At 39.4% G+C, this 15,938-nt stretch overlaps 1 protein-coding gene across 4 annotated transcripts in view; it reads left to right on the top strand.

Moving 5' to 3' along the window:
- The window catches only part of LOC146654485 (cell adhesion molecule 2-like), a 182,637-nt gene extending 168,180 nt beyond the window's left edge, over positions 1 to 14,457 (top strand). For all 4 annotated transcript variants that reach the window (XM_085380980.1, XM_085380981.1, XM_085380979.1 and 1 more), the window contains 5 exons: positions 5,269 to 5,427; positions 5,700 to 5,790; positions 5,999 to 6,177; positions 12,351 to 12,473; positions 12,582 to 14,457. In XM_085380980.1, the coding sequence (XP_085237106.1) occupies positions 5,269 to 5,427; positions 5,700 to 5,790; positions 5,999 to 6,177; positions 12,351 to 12,473; positions 12,582 to 12,700 (671 nt within the window). In that variant the 3' untranslated portion in view covers positions 12,701 to 14,457. The remainder of the gene's footprint in view (positions 1 to 5,268; positions 5,428 to 5,699; positions 5,791 to 5,998; positions 6,178 to 12,350; positions 12,474 to 12,581) is intronic.
- The last annotated feature ends 1,481 nt before the right edge of the window (positions 14,458 to 15,938 follow it).

The raw sequence follows: 15,938 nt of genomic DNA, 5'->3' as shown, positions 1-15,938 counted from the left end.
TAGTAACGCAGTAATGCAGTGTGCTTACGGGAAAGTAACAGTAATCTAATTACTTTTTGAAGTAGTAATCCCTTACATTACTCATTACTCGAAAAAGTAATCAGATTACTTGTAATGTGTTGCTGCCCATCTCTGCTCGTCAGAATGTAAAAGGATATAGTACGTATACCTACCCATCTAAAGAGAGATGACTTGAGAACAGGCTACATTTTTTTTTGCCCCAATTTTAATATTAATTGGTGTTTTTACATTTTTAATCACTTATGATATTAGATTAAAATCTCATTTAAAGACAAAGCTCCTTAGCTAATTATCCCAGTTGTGTGGTGGAACCAAAATACAGCATAACACCCTCACATTTCCAGTCACTCAGAATTTACACTCTGAGCTAGAGGATCACTGGCTGTCAGCCGGCTGCAGTGCCCTTCCCAGCCAATTTCCAGCTACTGTCTCACTCCTCCTCTTGTAAGACTACCTATATTCTGTCTATATGTTCTGTGCTATTCACTAAATAGCTGAATGCATCAATATATAAACTACCTAATAATATTTTTAGCGCATGTCTTGCACACAGTGTGACAAAATAATCTGTAAAAGGAATGTAATTAGTAAAAGTATTAAAAGTAAAACCAACAATCACTACAGACTGATTTGTGGCCAGTATTTGTTATTTGTGCATTTTAACTATAAATTTTATAACTTAATTTCACCCTAACTCAGCATTCATCATCTTCAATGATGAATGCCGATGCTTCACTGGCTGATGAGCTGAACACGTTTTATGCTCACTTCGACGCCGCAGCAATTAAAACAACAAATGGCTGCGCGCGCTCGGAGTGCACCAGTGAAGAAAATGCATTCGTCATCACAGAGCATGCCGTGAGGAACACCTTCAGGAGGGTGAACACCAGGAAGGCAGCAGGACCAGATGCAATCCCTGGCCAGGTCCTTAGAGCCTGCGCTGATCAACTAGCACCGGTGTTCACGGAGATCTTCAACCTCTCCCTGGCCCAAGCTGTGATTCCCACGTGCTTCAAACAGTCCATTATTGTCCCTGTTCCAAAGAAACAACAGCCCGCTTGCCACAATGACTACCGTCCAGTAGCACTGACTTCAATTGTGATGAAGTGTTTTGAAAGACTGATGAGAGATCACATCACTTCTTCACTTCCTCCCACCATCGACTCACTTCAGTTTGCTTACCGGACTAATCGTTCCACAGACGATGCCATATCTCACCTGCTCCACACATCCCTGAGTCACCTGGACACTGGCAGAGGGAATTATGTTAGGATGCTGTTCGTGGACTACAGTTCAGCATTCAACACAATAATTCCCTCTAAGCTTTTCACCAAGTTGACGGATCTAGGACTCAGCTCATCACTGTGTCAGTGGATCCTCAACTTCCTCACAGACAGACCCCAATCAGTGAGGGTAGGAAAACAAGTCTCCCCCTCCATCTCACTCAGCACTGGAGTGCCTCAGGGCTGTGTTTTAAGCCCCCTGCTGTACTCACTGTACACTTATGACTGTGTAGCCACATCCGACACCACCTCCATTGTCAAGTTTGCTGACGACACTGCTGTTGTGGGCCTGATCTCCGACAACATCGAGACGGCCTACCTGGAGGAGATTAGGAACCTGGAGACCTGGTGCCAGGAGAATAACCTCCTCCTAAACGTCAGCAAGACTAAGGAGCTGATCGTGGACTTCACTACAAAGCAGGCGAGGAATTACAAACCCCTCATCATCAGTGGCACGCCAGTGGAGAGAGTGGACAGTTTCCGATACCTGGGTGTCCACATCACTCAGGACCTGTCATGGTCCTGTCACATCAACACCCTGGTTAAGAAAGCCCGTCAGCGTCTCTTCTTCCTCAGAAGACTTAGAGACTTCCATCTGCCACTGAAGGTGCTCAAGAACTTCTACTCCTGCACCATCGAGAGCGTCCTGATGTCAAACATCTGCACCTGGTTTGGGAACAGCACCAAGCAGGACAGACGAGATCTGCAAAGGGTGGTGCGCTCGGCAGAACGCATCATTCAATCAGAGCTCCCTGACCTGCTGTCCATCTACACCAAGCGGTGCAAGTCCAAAGCTAGGAAGATTATGATGGACCTCTCCCATCCCAACAATGGACTCTTCTCACTGTTGAGGTGTGGGAAGCGCTTCCGCTCCCTTAAGGCCAAAACAGAGAGAATGAGGAGGAGCTTCTTCCCCCAGGCTATTCGGGCCCTGAACCAGGTGTAGGACTGGACTCTCCCAAACACGTCACTATAAGACTGGACTCTCACACACGTCACCACACGCACCACCACACATTTCCTATAATCCTATAATTCCTATAATTTATAATCCTTATCTTTATAATCTCTTCTGCTATTTGCACATTCTTTACTGTAAATTCCTAAGTTAATTTGTAAATTTTTGTAGTAAATTGTAAATATTGTAAAACTTTTCTTCTGTCATTTAATGGTCGGGCATTGTACAGCTACAAGCATTTCACCCCCATGTCATACTGTGTATGGTTGTGTGTGTGTGTGACAAATAAAATTTGAATTTGGTTAGATGTACAGATGGATGGATGAATGCTCATGTTTGGCCAATTGTTGATTGATCTTTGATCCAGTAGTGCAGCCACATTATACACTTATTTACACCGAGATAATCCAGTACAGAACAGACTCAGCTGTCATGGAGCACTACTTGTGTAGACTACACCTAAGACAGGAAGTTCAGTGACACCAACGCACACCTACTCCAATTTAGAATCACCAGTTGACCTAACATGCTTGTCTTTGGACTGCAAGAGGAAGCCAGAGCATGATAACGGAATCAACACAGGCACAGGGAGAACATCCAAACTCCACACAGAGTTTGTAAGGTGAAATTACATTACAAACACGTAATCAATCAGTGGGTATTAAACTGTGTAGTGTCAATGAATATAATGTATACGAAAAAAAGGACATGTTACTTCTGGTTGGTGGGCACACATGGCTTCTCTACATTTCCATTGTTGGAGCTTATTTACTGCTATCCTAAGCTTGAGCAAAATGGGTAACTCAGGTAGCAAGCATTTGGCTCTGGAGGAATGTCACAGTTTATCTGTTCTAGGCAAGGTCAAAGTTTAAATTCTTCCTTTATTTAAAGGTTTACTAAAGTTTGTCTAAGTCTATATATTGGCCCCAGGCCTGTGTGTCATGGGAGACACCACCAAGAACATTTCCCAACAACCCACTACTGAGGATCACTAGACCACACAAGCCTTTCTGCTACAACAAGGCTCGGATCCAAGAAAGTACTTGGATCGGGAATAGCCACTTGGGTGGAGGCCCCAGGGACAATGTGAGACGTGCAGAAGGGATTAGAACTCCCAGCTAGCCTGAGACTCACTAGCTCCCTCCGAAGGAACTGGAGGGAGTTGCTGGAGAGACAAGAATACCTGGTCATCTCAGGCCTCTATTACAGCTGTGACAGTGAAGTGAAAGAAGTATTTTGGAGAATGAATGAGAATGAAGAAAGGAAAACACCAAAATAAAATGATGACTCCAAAAGCCCCCCAAAAAAGCTGAATTTGAGTTAGTACTATAAATTACTTCATTAGCAATTAAATAGAGAAAAGTAGTCACAGAGTAAAAGACAAAATCAGTCCAAGTTCAAGGTTCATCTGCCTTTAATTTTCCAAGATATACCTCAGCAAATCAGTTAAGGTCAGAGAAAAACACCAGAATCCTGTCACCGACACACTTTCTTGTTAAAACAGACACTGAGGTGGTGCTTACAGGAGTGCCTCCAGTTGCCTGAATACAGCTTTACTGGCCTCTTGGGGTACTTGTTCAAAGCAAGCACAATTGGGCACATTCCCATTCTTACGAAAGCTACCTTAGCGTGTTCTCTGGCAATGCTAGCAGCCGCCTTAAAAGAGACTGACAGTTCCTCTGTTGCAACCCTGATGCTGTAGGCGACTTGACGAATGAGAGAAAAAGCTGGAGAGATTTGCGCTTAATGCCACAGAGGCGCTTCCCTTTCCCCTCCTGTACTCCAGGGCAAAATCCAAGGCATCTGACTCTCAAATGTAAGGCCTCCGACTTTCCTCTTTGCTCAAATCCTATGTGATGCTTGGATTTATTTTTTTTTTCAAAATCTTGACATTTATGATGCACTCTGTTGCTCTGTGCTTTGCATTCTTATTCTTAGCGTTATTAATTTCAGTTTTGAAGTTTGACTTTTTAACATTTGTAGGCTACTCTGCAGTACATTAGGATTTTGTCAGACCATTTCATGAAAAATGGAGTAGTGTGGCACAAACAGAATAGATTAACCCAAAATGATGACGCTACGGGTAATCTGGGTTTCACTGAAAGGAGCTTTTAGTGTTTAATAGACCAATATCAGTGTGTAGGTGTGTGTTTCTGAAGGAGCTGAGTGAGCACACACATATGTATTGATTGACTCTGGTTTGCTGTGGATGGCAGGCAGTCCAGGGGGAGATGGTTGGAAGTATGTAATGTGAGGAGGATGCAAGGAGGTAGGGGTGAGTGGGGGAGCATCTCCAAAGAAAAGTCCTTCTGAGGCCATTGTCAACTAATGTCTTGTTTAGATCCAATAGCCTTGTACAGCAGATTCTAGGTGCCACACTAAGTGCTGACAAGAGAGTAGCCACAAACGGCAATGAAAGGCTTTCAATTACAAGTTAAAAGGCATAGCTTAATGAGGACAACATCACAGGGCAGGGGAAAAATGAAAACAAATTGAGATAAGTTGAAGGCGAATGTTTTGGTATGACAAAAGACAAAAAAGAAAGAAAGAAAGAAGAAGTGTCACTAAAACTATGGAAATCTATCACATACTACTGAAGGGGGGAGCATGCCTGTTTGTGTTGGCTGGGATGTCTGAGAGATGGTCCTAGAGGAGCAAACACACCCAACCAACCGAGTCAACTCTCATATTGCTCTCCCTTCACTATTCACTCTACTTTGACTTGACTTTCAAAGGCTAAGGATTCTTTCCCTCAAAGGAGATGCAGAGAAAAACAACAACAACAACACTGCAGCTGTCTATGTCAGAAGAGCAACATCTTGAAATAAATTTTTCTTTTTTTTTTCACAGTTTTTCAGATTTACAAGATGATTTTTGTTTTGCTCTGCTTCTTTCTCCAAAATAATTTTCCTGTAAAAGTCTTGCTCAAAAGCTAGAACTGCTCCCCAAAACTATAAATAATTCACAAGTACATTTCACCCTGGTTCATATTCTGATTCCCCACAGGCACTAAGGAGGTGAACGCTACAGGAAAGTCATTCACAGTGAGGAGTAGCCTTCAGTTCCAGGTGGACAAGCGGGATGACGGCGTTGCCTACACCTGCAGTGTGGAGCATGTGTCTTTGTCCAAACCCTACATGACAACCGAGGTCCTGGAGGTCCACTGTGAGTGGGGTCATAGCCTGTAAAACTGGGTAGATTAGCATTGCTTAGATTAGCGAAATACATGGATTGAGATTACAGTTATGTGTCCAGGTTTAGTCTTGCATTTGTTCTGGATTAATATGGGATTATCTTGCAGGTAAGGGATTAGTGCCTAAACAGAATAGTGATATGGGCTATAGCTAAGAGCTGCTCAGTAGGCACAGAGCTAACTACTGTTGCATTTTGTGTTAGAACCACTTTTTTGTGTTTCTTTTTTTGTCTCCTCTTTGCAGATGCTCCCCATCTGGAGATCACACATTCACTCATCATCCCACAGGAAGGCCAATACTTCAAACTGGAGTGTGTTTCCATAGGCAACCCAATGTAAGTTGAAAAGCATTTACAACTTCAATTTCATATCAGCACAAATAGTGCAAATTGCACCTAAATGTAATTTGTTTTGTGCCTTGAGATGACTTGTGAAAATGAATTGAAGTGAAATCAAATTCATTATGGTTTGTTATTGTTGTTTTTTTTATCACAGCAGTTTATTCAGTTGCAGTTAAATACATTTTCTCAAATTCTTTCCCAGACCTGAGCCAGTGGAGTGGTCTAAAGATGGAGGAGAGCTGCCAGACATTGAGCGTATGATTGTGGAGGGAAGGGAACTTACCATCACTACGCTAAACAAGACAGACAATGGCACATACCGGTGTGAGGCCAGCAACCATCTGGGGTCCAGTAGTGCTGAATACATACTGTTTGTATATGGTGGGTACTTCAGTAAGGGCTTTTTTTGTTATGCTTTATCATTTCCCTTTGTTGCTGCTTACAAAGCTTTGCAGGCAGTTGTGTTCAAACTCAAAGGCAGATGGTGTTCATCACAAAAATACAAACCCAGTCCATGTCAAAAAAGCGAGAGTCAACTGGTAACTGTAACTGTTGAAAACAACCTGTTTTAAATATGAACGATTTTTCAATACAGGGAAATCAATAAATTGATCATCTTTGCAATATCAGATAATCAGTTGTTCAAAGTGGAGACACTTTAGGTAAGGAGTTTATGGGAAGGTAACTTCACTTCAATCATTTAACAGTCATTGATTAATAATTTATGAATTTCAGCTATCAAGGTCTCCACACCCACACATCTCTTTGAACGATAAGCAGATAGACTTAATGAATGGATATTTGGATAAGCATAAATGGGTAAACATGTTTCAGATCTTTTTCATCAAAAATAAATAAATAAATAAATAAATAAAAATCAGATTTCCCTGAATAATGTTTGGCATTAATTTGAATGCCATCTAGATTAAATTGGTTTTAATATTTCAGACACTTTAACCACACGTTTTAACTACTATTACTACTGCAACATATGTTGGCGATATAATGGCTGGCAAATATACAGTTTTAACATTCAACACAGCCATTGGGTTCAATGATTTCAGTGTATTCTAACATGGCCATTAAGTCTACAACCATGAATAAAATGACTCACCAAAGTTGCTCAGCTAAGATGTCTGTATATTTCATTAGAAAACTGATGGTAGCTCACAACAGAGAAGGAAATTTAATTATGTGAAAACACACTGATGTATAAGGTCAACACGACACTTTACATTCTGCTTCCATCTGGATCATCAGTTGTCATTCGCAGATGACACACCGTCTTCAAATGACAACCTGCACATCCTCATCAGCATGTTGGCTTTTTAGTTTGTGAGACAGCTCTAAAGTGAGACATGTGTTTGTAGTAAATGAGATAAAATATTTATTATTATATAAGAAAAAAACTTGCTATATGGGGGTTTTATATTTCTGCCAATTAGCAATAAAAGATGGTGCAGAAGAGAGTAGATTGTGACTTGCAACAGCTAAACGGTATTATTTGACACAAAGGTGGCATAATAAGAATGATAAGTTAAGTCTGTTTAAATATCATCAATTTGCAGTTCAAATATATATTTTCTTTATAAGAATAATACATATCGTGCAGCACAGAGATCTGTAGTCATGCAGTTTTCCACTCCATGTACTCAAGAATCCACTTTCAAATTTCGCCTTGGCACTATGCAGGATAACACAGTTTACCTCACTACTTATCACGGCGTGGGTTTAGCTTCTGGACTCTTCCTGTGAGGAAACAGAAAAAAAGTGTTAAGGATGCAGAATTTAGCTTCCAAGTACAGCCTGGAGGAGAGATAAGTTAATCCTGAGACAGTGAAGGGGTTGAGAGAATAAAGACGACATGGTCCAGAAAATGGTTCGTTAAGGCCTCTGCAGCGCATGTTTGTAACATTTATCAAATACGGCTAAAAATAAAAAAATAAAAAAGGCAGAAACAAGAGCAGAATATTGCAATTCAACATGGATTTATTTGTTTCCACTTTTGCCAGCTAAACAGTGCCACTGGAGAGGAGATTGTAGTTTGTTTGTGAACGACTTATCGCAGCACAGACTTATTCAACTCCCGAGCAGTTAGTGGATGTACGGCAGCTTTTCTGTGTGATTTTTAAAAGCAAAGGCTTTGGGGGAAAAGAAAGCTCTTCATTGGGAAATATGAAAAGAAAAGGATGACACATTGGTCTTTTCAGCTTTTGTTATCTTGTTCTCCCCTTTCAGCATGTTCATTGAACAGGGGTAGGCAGTGATGCTAGCCTAGTGTAGATCACTGTATCACCCTGTCATATCTAGACACCATGTGCTGATCTAAGGTTTCCTTCCTCGCATAAGATGTTTTTTTTATTTATTTCAAACCAGAAAAAAGAGAAATTTGTTGAACTAACCCAGGTGTTTAGAATTATACATACCCAGAGGGTTTCTAGCTTTTGTAATACTGGCTTAGGAAATAACAGATGCGATAACCCTCAGCATCCATCTTTTACTAAATACAAAGGTTCTGGTAGGGAGGATTGAGAAATTGAGTTGAGCAGGTAAAAAGATGCGTGAGACGGGCTCATTTCCACCGATGATGACAGTCATTTTTCAGGGCTACAATGTGTCTGGCTGGATACTTACCAGGTCTCTTTGGATCGTCTCAGCCTCTAAATCTAATTTGCTAATGACAAGAGAGATGAGAAGCCATAAATGTCATCGGTCTGAAGCAATATATCACAGACTGCAATTATATCCTTTAATATACTGCAATAAATAAAGAAAAAGAAACACTGTATTAGATGACAGAGCGGTAGTAACAGATACTAGTTTAATTAAATAGAGTCTGCATACATCTGTGAAGCTGCAGACTCACTCATGCCTGTTTCTCTCACATTTCATTGTGATTGATTGTACATTTTCACCTCAACAAGCATGATACATTGTAAGTTTCACTTTTCCTGTGTGTGCTCTATTTACCAGCCAATCATCAGTTGCTTGAAATTTTAACAGATGTAAAAGTCCTTCGACTCCTTCATGCGTGACTCATCTTTTACGGGGTGATACTGCTGAAAGACTTTACTGATTCAGAGCTTGATTCATTGTGCAGCCCTTGTATTTTAACGTCAGTTCATTGTTTTCTTCTTCTTCTTCTTTTCGCTTGTATTTACTAAGGTGAAGTAAAGTCATGAATTAAGCTGCACCAGCCACACACAGTAAATCACCGGGGCTATGTGACTGTCCTGTCAGTTTCTCACACCGACGCCTGTGCTCCTCAGAGTGGTTTGTTTTCGCTTCCAGTTGTTCCTATTTTTGCTTAGCAGACGTCATCGCCTTCGTGCCTCCCTCTCTAGCCTCAATCCTTGCAGTCTTCTAATGCCTACATTGCCACATTAAGCATAGGCAGTCACAGCTGCGTTCACTTGCACCCGCTGCGTGGCCCCGCCTCCCCCGTGCTCCACGCACTCACAAACGTGACAATGAACACACGGCTGATGATTGATGAGCTCAAAACCAGGCTTTGAGCTAGAAAGTAAGATTGTTTCATTTGATGAATTCAGTATCCTTTTCACTTTCTATTTGTTTGTTTTTTTCTAACAACGCTGTTACATATGGATCATTTTTATTACTGCATGTGATTAATTCTGTTATTGATAGCTGATGTTATGCAGATATTGTAAAAATAACAAACCCCATTGTGGAGTTACTGCTGGTAAACCACTGCATACATAAAAGTCCAAAAAGGAAACATGACAGTGTTCATACTTTTGTTCTTGGGCTGAAAATGAACACATGCAATTATCTTAATGATAATTAATAACAATGTTCAGCAAAACCACATGCTTCATGTCACTATTTCACTCTGTCTCTCCTAATGGAATTACTGTTGCAGTGTTTGTGTATTATGACTTTGACATACTGAAGCACAAGAGCTGTCTGCAGGTAAAACATGGCTGCATTAAAAGAAAAAACAAGTTTGTTGGATGAGAAACTGCAAACATTACTTAGACTTAGGCTGTGCTTTGTTTTGGTAATAACTCGCATTAAAGGTGCCGATTAAATTTTCTTGTAAACAAACAAAGGTTATATTATGTTCCTGCAAAAACACATCGTTTTTAACTTTGACTAATATTTTCTTCCTTGTAAAATATTTGCTCCATATTTATCCCCTGGCAGTACCTTTGCAAACGCAATTTTTGGTCAGTGGAACAGCTTAAAACTGGCAAGAATGTGTAATGACAGCATGTGCTAAAAAAAGGAGGGATAAGGAGCCTTATATAGTAACCAGAATATTAATCACACAGCCACACACACACAAACACAATGTGTGTGTATGATTTAAAACATTTAGGTGATGTTTGAACGTTTAAAGCAGATTCAAGTTCCCTCAGTATTAACACAATGGCACGCAGTACAAAAGAATTTGTTTTTCCATGTATCTCTACTGCTCTATGCATTCAGATGGTTTGGGTTTTTGGCACAGGTTTTGACATATTTGTCTCTCAAATATTCTGCATATGCCTGCCATAAAGAGTCCTGGGTAGTAGAATTTTATTTGTAATGTATAAGCAGGAAAAAAAGAGCAATATGCTCCAATGTAGACGAATTATTAAACAGGTACCAGTTAACTTAAAATACCCAAACCATCTGAATACTTGTGGAGGTTAGTGAGATAGTATTTGACCAATTAAGAAACTACGCACTAACTCTATACGTATACAACTTTCTTGTGCTGCTCTCTAAATCAACATTTATAGCAAGTCCAGTTAGGCATGTATTTGGCTCATGTGACAGCAAGCTGTGCATACCTGCACACTGTCAAGTAAACCAGAACCATGGAAATCTCTTTGTGTTTTCCTTTGAACTTTGTGGTCACCTTTTTTATCACGGTGTTGTTCCCCTCGTCTTCCCTTACTGCTGTCACTGTCTTCAACCATGGCAACAGCCAAAGACTTTCCAGGGCCTACAACAGGTAAATATCCCAGTAGATGATCATTTCAAGCCAGATTTAGAGTGTGTGATCTGGATCTGGCTCTGGGTCAAGACACATCACGGCCTCACCCAGCATGAGCCAAATCATCACCATGCATGGATGCTCGCTCAGTCGTTTTCTCTCCAGCCATGTCACAGGCTGCATAAGTTATCACACAATATGTTTCTATTTTGCTTTGTCTTTGCCACTGAAATAGATGGTTCTCAAAGGACCTCTGCTGAAGATTGTATTTGTGACAGTATCTATGTATATGATCCTGTGGTTACAGTAAATCAAAGTCAAAAATTATCTTTCAAATATCTGATCACAGAGCTCTTGAAAAGTATTTGTTCACCATTATTTGTAGATTTGATCTAAGTGCAGAATTTCTGTTTGCAGGAATTTAGTTATTTTTCTTTGTAAGACATTTTGAGTGGGATTGTGTCTAATTAATGCAACATGATTAAAACAACTTATCTCTCTTAATGTAACTGAACATCAGATCAGGCAAAATATGACCGACGAAATTACTCTTGTCCCTGTGTGCTCTTGAAATGACCTTTTGTTGTTGAATGTAGCAACTTACATCCTATCTTATCTTTTATGCTGCTTTATTTTAGTTTGTTCCAGAGCAGTAACTACTGTATCTACACAATCAGTACCAAATTCTGTTAAAAATGCACCAGCCAAGTGTGATATAAAAGATTCCTTATGCTCCTTGCTGACAGTGCTGTACAGATCATTCTATCCATTAACATGCAACCAAATTCAGTTAATTCAGATCAAAAAAAAAAAAGAAAATTCAGAGTTTGCAGTGCCTGCTTGTGAGTTGATGAAACAATCGTGGTTGTCTATTCTGCATGGAGTTTAATAAACTGCATGTTGCACAGCTTCATCCCTCTTTTTTTTTTGAACGTCCCGCACGCTGGGATTTTAAAAATGAGGGTTGCATTCGTTACCAGCAGAGTATAACAAGGTTTGTAGAAACATCGCCGCAATCATTTCCCAGGGTCACTTTGGAAAACCGAGCACAAGCCATAACCATTCATCAGCCTGAGATAATGAGAGCACACAAGGTGCACAGTAAAGACACAGCCACTCACAGTTTATCACAGGACCGGCACAAAGGCATGCTCCTGCCTGGGAAACCCTCTGTCTGCTTTCTGCCCAGAGGATGCACAGTGTTAAATAACGCTTATTTAAAAACCTAGTCCTGAGCATTATGAAAGTAGTGCTAGGAAAACAGAAACATGAAAGACAGAAAAAAGGAGGATAATGCCAAGCTTTTTAATTGTATAGAGATTTGTGGTATTTCCTAAGATTACTTTTTTTCTTTTTTTAACAACTGTTCAGGTACTTCAAAGCAGTCGTTTCAGGTTGTTCTAAATCTGACAGAAGCTCATCTGCTACTCTTGTGCTTTGTTCACAAGTGTAAAAGCAACATCTGGATTTTTTCAGGTTATTTGCAGCAAAATACCTTTAATGCTGTTTAATAAACACCTACAGCTGCATTGACAGTAGAAGCTTCCAGTTGTTAAGTTATCATTCCTCCACTTTTTCTCATCTCCTCTCTCTATCTGTTGTGTTTCAGATCCTAATGCTTTAGGACAGCATGGACCTGACCACGCTTTAATCGGCGGAGTTGTTGCAGTCGTGGTCTTCATCACCTTGTGTTTGATAATAGTCCTTGGACGATATCTGGCCAGACATAAAGGTAAAAGAGGTCTCCTGAACTGCTCTGAATATCACTTTGCTTGTTTGCAGTAAATGAATATGTCTTGCACTCTCTAGCTGGTGGATAACTTGCTTTTTATGTCTGCAGGGACATATCTAACACACGAGGCCAAAGGAGCAGAGGACGCCCCTGACGCTGACACAGCCATCATCAATGCTGAAGGAAACCATGTGCATGCAGAAGAAAAGAAAGAGTACTTTATTTAGACTTCTTTTTCCTCACTTCTTTCATTTCATGACAACCTTTGACAGCAGACGTGCAATTTTAAGCTGTCTCAGACTCACTGCATTGTCTTTTTTAATTTATTGTTCTGTCTTTTTTAGAAAGCAATCATGCTTAGATATGCTTGTTTTCAAAGCATTCACTAACAAAATAGCCTTCGTCTTTTGTAATATAATCCATGTACAATTGGATTATGTCCTTTTCAGTTTTTCTGTGCCTAAATGCTGTACATTCTTCTGCATTTCTTTCATTGCCTGTATTTTTCTCTACTCTTTCTTACGTTACCTGTTATACAACCTTTTGCAGATTTTTAAAATTCAGAAGTAACAACAGTAATTTTGTTCTCCAACTCAACTCTCAGCATTTGAAAAGGTTTTTCTGTAGGAGCAAAATATGTTAAATACATCAGTTTTTAAGGATTACATGATTGGCTTGGATGTTTCCCGGAGCTAACCCTCCTCAGACATGCCGCACACGTTTAGAGCATCTTAAAACAGATCAGATACTTTAACAAACACAAAGCAGAAGCACAATCTGAGTGATTGTCTCGAGATGAAATAATCGCCCTCTTAGCATTGTCTGTATATTCCTGCACTGATTTTTTTTTTCCCTTTTTGTTACACTGTTGATTTATAACCAACAAAGAACAAGTTAGAAAATTAAAGCACAAAGTCTGAGGACTATTACAGAGGGGAAAAAACATCAACTGCTTTTTGTCTCAGGATTCAATATGAGTCTAGATGGAGAGATGGTGTCAGACATGTGAAGAAGACTTCAGTTCAATCGCAGTTATTGTTGTGGATGAAAAACGTTTCCTTTTTGTTGGCGATTTGTTGTAATATCCAAACTGAATGAGTGGAACCTTGTGTCGGTTCATTATTTATGTTGAGTTTTATTGAACAACTATGCTAAATGTGTGGATATTGCTGTAAAATACTTTGCTAACGTGAATATTAGTGACCAATATTGTTGAATCTTGGGATCCCTGACACATTGCAGTTTGTATATTAGCATATACAGCATTTAACGGTACTTCACAGATCTTTCATGTTTTTCCATTTCTTTCCAATTTTGTTTTGCCCGAAGGCATGTAAATAATATGTAAGTATTCAATTTTAGTAAAAGGAAGAAAAACTCTGGTTATAGCCTTTAATTTCAGGTCATATGAGTTCCAGTCACTTCGAGGACAGCGTTTTCACATTTTTGAAGATTTCTTCAAACAGGGATTCTAATGAAATGCTTAAAATGTTACAAAAAAAAATCTGGGTAAAAATATATGTATTTATTATTATTATGGCTGATTGACTTTCTTATATGATACTATATTGATTGATATTATTGCTGTTATTATGAAGTAGTTGTCTGACATTAACTTTTCCATTTTTATTTCTGTAAGTTCTCATAAAAGAACAATACAAGGATCACCGTTATGGCCTTTGAGTTTGCTGCAAACAGTACTAATGACATGTTTAGGCATTGGTGAATCAAACATCCCCTCACTGTATATAATCACTGTATCAAAGACATTGAACCACATTGCCAATGCTCATACATGTTATTTTGTTAGTTCAGTATGATGCTATAAATAACTCATTTTGTACAGATTTAAATTGCTGTAATTAATTTGCTTTTTATGGGGGATGTGTGAGGTTTGCTTTTTTTCACAGTATTGAATATTCATTTTTCAACTATGCCACTGTAAAATGAAAAAAAAAAAAAGATGCGAAAAAAGAGAGATGAAGTGCGGATTAAAAAATGAACAACTTGAAAGATGTCCTTTTGTTGTTACTAAATTTGCACCTTGAAGCGCCTTGCCGTGATGAGTTGGAGCGCTATTACCTGCACTCAGTGAATCAGTCCACGTAGCTGCCGCTGAGCGAGAGAAGCATATGTGGTAGGCAGTGCTGTGACTTAAGTTGCACTATAATTGATATTCTATACTACTATAGTAACTGTTAAGTATTACTTGCCTTTAGTGTTAATAATATATGCAAAGTGTCTGACTTGTAGAAAGATTAAAAGTCCATGAAGCTCCTCGGGAAGATTGCCCGAGGCATTTAGCTTCAACTCATGATTTGTGCATTAATACAGGGCGACAAAAGGAACACTTAAGTCTTCCCAAATTCCTCCGTGTCTCAGTGGACCTGAGTTTGTTATGCTTCAAGTGGCTTCAGGAAGCTACTCGCAGACACCCACACAGCAGGCTGCTGTTGCCCTTGTTTTAACAAATTAGACAAGAAGTAGGTTGGGTTCGGTCAAGGATGCTGAAATGCAGTTGATTGCTTTAAAAGTGAAGAAAAATTCTAATACTTGAGATGAAACTTTATTTAAGCCAGTAGCCAGAGAAAAACGAAATAAATATTCTTTTTTTTCCTAGTTTTAAGAAGCTGTTACAGTTGAGACAATTGTAGAGTTAAAGCATGTGCCGCAGATGTTGTGTTTACTTTTGTGAAACATAGAAGAGTCGTATAAATCACAGATATATTAACTGATTGATTGATGTGCGTTACCGCCATTCATGTTCACTTAATTACTGGAAACAGTCATTTCTGTGGGATAAATATTTACTATGATATACATGAAACCAAATGATATGCCTTTGAAATACCCTGAATATAAGCAACATATATTATTACATATATCCATATTATTTATTTAAATATGGCTCAATGTATATCTGCAGATGAGAATTAAAAATTCAGCACCCTACCAAATCTACACTGAAACAAATTTTCATTTTCATAGCCTACATTTAGTAATATATAACAGACAGCGTGCCGTAGCAATTTAGAAAAATACAAGAAGACACCTTTAATGGTCCATTATCACTGCTTCAGTGACACAGATGTACTCTTGAAATGTGAGGACGAGACGATAGCCTTGCACAGATTACTGAGCTCATATTAAATGTCTCAGCATCCTTAAAGGGAGATCTCGTTCCAGGACACAGGACCCAAGTCATTACGATCCTCTATTCTTTAGCTCCCATTGACCTTGAGCATAATGTTGCTTCCCAGCAGACTAATGTTGCTATTATCAACACACTGTCCGACCAACCATCTGCCTGCTTCACACAACGCCCGGCTCCCCCTCTCCTCGCACACAGACGGTTCCCAATGCTCACTTCATAATCATTACCACCAAAAGCCCAGCCAGTTCAAATAAACATCAGCTCCCACTATTGCACCCCTTCACATTATTAAAAGCTCAGTGCTTCATTAA

Source organism: Rhamphochromis longiceps, linkage group LG14 (assembly GCF_057381845.1).
Source record: "Rhamphochromis longiceps isolate RC_006_pf linkage group LG14, R_longiceps_female_GT1.1, whole genome shotgun sequence".
NCBI lineage: Eukaryota > Metazoa > Chordata > Actinopteri > Cichliformes > Cichlidae > Rhamphochromis > Rhamphochromis longiceps.
Note: the sequence above shows the minus strand (reverse complement) of the source record. Positions and strands in the feature narration are given on the sequence as shown.